Source organism: Staurois parvus, unplaced genomic scaffold (assembly GCF_062004578.1).
Source record: "Staurois parvus isolate SC_StPar_1 unplaced genomic scaffold, SC_StPar_1.0 ptg000470l, whole genome shotgun sequence".
NCBI lineage: Eukaryota > Metazoa > Chordata > Amphibia > Anura > Ranidae > Staurois > Staurois parvus.
Genome location: NW_028318266.1, coordinates 5923960 through 5928260, shown reverse-complemented (window position 1 = coordinate 5928260; position 4301 = coordinate 5923960). Strand labels below are relative to the sequence as shown.

The following is a 4301-nucleotide window of genomic DNA, read 5'->3' as shown; positions in this document are numbered from 1 at the left end:
TGCTCATCTCCAGGACTTCTCCAGGGCTCCCCCCATCCTCTGGAACTCCCTACCCCAATCCATCAGACTATCACCTACTCTGCCCACCTTTAGGCGCACTCTGAAAACCCAACTCTTTAGGGAAGCCTAGCCTGCCCTCAGCTAATTACTGAACTCCTCCACTCTTCCTACCACTCCGTCCCCCACAGCTATTTCCTCCTGTACCACTATCCCCTCCCTTCTAGATTGTAAGCCCTCAAACCCCTCGTGTATTGAATCAAATTGTTACTGTACTGTCTCATGTACTGTCTCCCATTATAATGTACAGCGCTGAGCAAACTGTTGGCGCTATATAAATACTGTATAATAATAATAATAGATGGATCAAATTTTGCTAGTCCCTGCTGAACCCTCCAAGATTTGAACCGTCTATGACCGTTTGTGTTTGTCTGCACTAAAAATTAATTTCAGTGTATTTTTAATTGAAAAAAATAGACTGGACAAAAAAATGATTACCACATATGTGACATACAAAATTGCAACTATCACAGTTTTATTTTAAAGGGTCTCTTCTTTCAGAAAATATATAATGTTATGAGGGTTTAACTAATTGTTAGATCTAAAATATGTTTTTACATTCTTACAAATAATGAAAAAAATAAAAGCTCTGACAAAGAAAGGACTAAAGGCTAAGTAGACTAACCTAATTATTTATTAGATTTATTTATTTATTTTATGCAGTTTATATTCATTTTATTGTTTTCAAGAGCATTTTCACTTTAAAGCATTTTTTCTAAATGCCTAAAACGTTTACATGTAGTATGTTTACGTGTTTTTTTTCTCATATGTACATGATATGCAAAGTATGTCTGTGCACAAGAAAAATTAAATGTGTATTGTTTACATTCAGAAAAATATATATATATATTTTTTTTTGTATAGTATATACTTATATACAGTCATCGCCAAAAATATTGGCACCTCTGCATTTCTGTCAGATAATGCACCACTTCGCTCAGAAAATTGTTGCAATTACAAATTTTTAAGCATTGTCGTGTTTATTTCTTTTGTTTGTATCGGTATGACACAAAAAAATGGAGAAACAAAAAGCCAAATCTGACACATTCCACGTCAAACCCCACCCAAAAATGGACTGGACAAAATTATTGGCACCCTCTATTTAATATTTGGTAGACACCCCATGAAAAAAATTACTGAAAGCATTCTCTTCATGTAATTATCAATGAGTTCCTTCCACCTCTCTACTGGAATTTTGGAGCACTCTTCTTTCACCAACTGCTCCAGGTCTCTCAGATTGGAAGGGTTCCTTTTCCCAACTGTTGGTCTGAGATTTCTCCACAGGAGCTTTATGGGATTCAAATCTGGACTCATTGCTGGACAGTTCAGTCCTCTCCAGCGCTTTGTCTGAAACCATTTCTGGGGGCTTTTTGACGTGTGCTTTGGGTCATTGTCCTGCTGGAAGACCCATGACCTCTGACGGAGACCCAACTTTCAGACACCAGGCCCTACATTGCACCACAGACTTCTTTAGTAGTCTTCAGATTTCATAACGCCATGCACATGGTCAAGGCATCCTGCCCCTTAAACTGCAAAGCAACCCCAAAACATCAGTGACCCCCCACCATGTGTGACTGGAGGGACTGGATTCTTTTCTTTAAAGGCCTCATTGCTTTTTCTGAAAACAGTAGAATGATGGGCTTTACCAAAAAGCTGTAATTCAGTTTTGTCTCTCCACAGCACATTCTCCCACAAGGATTTTGGCTTCCTCAGGTAAGTTTTGGCAAACTCCTATCTGGCTTTTTTATGTTTGTGTCAGCAGTGAGGTCCTCCCGGGTCTCCTGCCCTTTTTATTCAGATGGCGAGGTATAGTGTAAGCTGATACAGTTGAAGGTCAGCTTGAATTTGTCTGGAAGTTGATTGAGGTTCTTTATCCACCATTCCAACAATCCTTCATTGCAATCTTTGATCAAGTTTTTTTCTTTTGTCCACGTCTAGGGAGATTAGCTGTAGTGCCATGGGCTGTAAACCTCTTGACAATGTTGCACACAGTGGACACAGGAACATTAAGATCTGTTAACTGATACAGGTGAGTTTAATTACAAATCACAGGAGCATCACAAACTTGGGATGCAATTGTTTTTTACGATTTTGAGAAGGTGAAAATAATTTTGATCAGTCCATTTTTGCGGTTTTGCGTGGAATGTGTCAGATTTGTTTTTTTTTTTTTGTTTTTCCACTATTTTTGTGTCATACCAATACAAACAAAATAAATAAACATGAGAATGCCAAAACATTTGTAATTGCAACAATCTTCTAGGCGGAGTGGAGCATTATCTGACAGAAATGTAGGGGTGCCAATATTTTTGGCCACAACTGTATACCAGGGTATATATAGGTAATAATATAATATATATATATATATATATATGTTTTACTTTGTTTTTTGTTTTATTAATTCCTTTCTTTGCAGGAGATGTTTGTTAAAAATAACCAGACATCCGTTACAGAATTTATACTTTTAGGATTTCAAGATCTTCATCAATTCAAAATCCCACTCTTTGTTCTCCTTACAATAATTTATGTTGCGACTTCAGCTGGAAACCTTTTAATTATTGCGTTAGTATCTTCAAGTCGGTCTCTACAGTCCCCCATGTACATCTTCCTCAGCCACCTCTCGGTCTGTGATCTTGTCATTAGTACGAACGTTACTCCAAATACACTGTGGATTGTTTTATTAGGTGAAGCACCTATTTCCTTTCTTTCCTGTGTCACCCAGTTATATTTTGCTGGTGCAACCTTAATTATGGAATGCTGCCTCCTAACAGTGATGTCCTATGACAGATACTTAGCCATATGTCGCCCATTACATTACAACTCCATCATGAAAACCAACCTTCCTCATTACCTTGTCCTGGGTACATGGTTAGTCGGCTTTGGTCAGTCATTAATCAGTCATTCTTTAATACGCAACATTCAGTTCTGTGCATCCAACATCATCAATCATTTCTTTTGTGATCTTGGCCCAGTCTTGCAGCTCTCCTGCTCAGACACAACAGCGGTCCAAATAGAAGTGTCCACCTTTACCATTGTGATAGGATTTAGCCAAGTTCTTTTCATTATTGTTACCTATGTCTGCATCTTTAATGCCATCCTCCGCATCTCCTCTGTCACAGGACGAGAGAAGGTCTTCTCCACCTGCAGCTCCCACCTGACGGTAGTCTGCATTTTCTATTGCTCCTTAATCATCCTCTATGCTGCGCCATCAAAGGGAAATTCATTTAATTTAAATAAGATCTTATCATTGTTAAACTCTGTCATTACACCTCTGTTCAATCCCATCATATACAGTCTGAGGAATAAAGAGATTGGAACGGCACTAAAAAAAATCACATCCATAAAATGATGCTTTGATAATTGCTTTTGAGGGGTGTAATGGGTACAAACATTGCTAAAGTGTATCTAAACCCAAGAACAGTTAATATATTGATGCTTACCCCTAAAGGAAATTTTGTAGCTGAAAAAAATGTTCTTCTTTTAGCCCTTTTTCTCTTTTTTTTTTTTAAATTGATGACCCTATCAATAAAATAATTTCTGTGCTAGGGTTACAATGCTCACTCACTGCATGGTATCTATGGTGTCACACAGAGGAGAGTAGAGATGAGCAAATGTCCCTGGGTTCATAACCAAGGTCAGGTAGACCAAGAAAGATTGTGGCCACAAAAGCCAGAAGAATTGCTTGGGATACAAAGAAAAACCCCACAGGGAACCTCAAGAGAAATTCAGGCAGCTCCGGAAAAAGATGGTGCGGTTGTTTCAAGGAGCACAATGCTCCTGTCAATAAAATAATTTCTGTCCTAGGGTAACAATGCTCACTCACTGCATGATATCTATGGTGTCACACAGAGGGGAGTAGAGATGAGCAAATGTCCCTGGGTTCATAGCCAAGGTCAGGTAGACCAAGAAAGATTGTGGCCACAAATGCCTGAAGAATTGCTTGGGATACAAAGAAAAAAAACAGAGGTAACCTCAAGAAAAATTCAGGCAGCTCCGGAAAAAGATGGTGCGGTTGTTTCAAGGAGAACAATGCTCCTGTCAATAAAATAATTTCTGTCCTAGGGTAACAATGCTCACTCACTGCATGGTATCTATGGTGTCACACAGAGGGGAGTAGAGATGAGCAAATGTCCCTGGGTTCATAGCCAAGGTCAGGTAGACCAAGAAAGATTGCAGCCACAGATGCCAGAAGAATTGCTTGGGATACAAAGAAAAACCCACAGGTAACCTCAAGAGAAATTCAGGCA

The 4301-nt window shown here is 38.8% G+C and overlaps 1 protein-coding gene across 1 annotated transcript; it reads left to right on the top strand.

The window, feature by feature from the left end:
- The first annotated feature begins 2473 nt into the window (after positions 1–2473).
- LOC149452656 (olfactory receptor 6B1-like) lies at positions 2474–3555 on the top strand. Its single transcript, XM_089689235.1, has one exon. It carries the CDS (start codon positions 2474–2476, stop codon positions 3401–3403), a length of 930 nt encoding a protein of 309 aa, XP_089545361.1. The 3' UTR covers positions 3404–3555.
- The last annotated feature ends 746 nt before the right edge of the window (positions 3556–4301 follow it).

Excerpts from the sequence above, each read along its gene's own strand:
- LOC149452656 (XM_089689235.1), top strand. The coding sequence starts at position 2,474 with ATGTTTGTTAAAAATAACCAGACATCCGTTACAGAATTTATACTTTTA.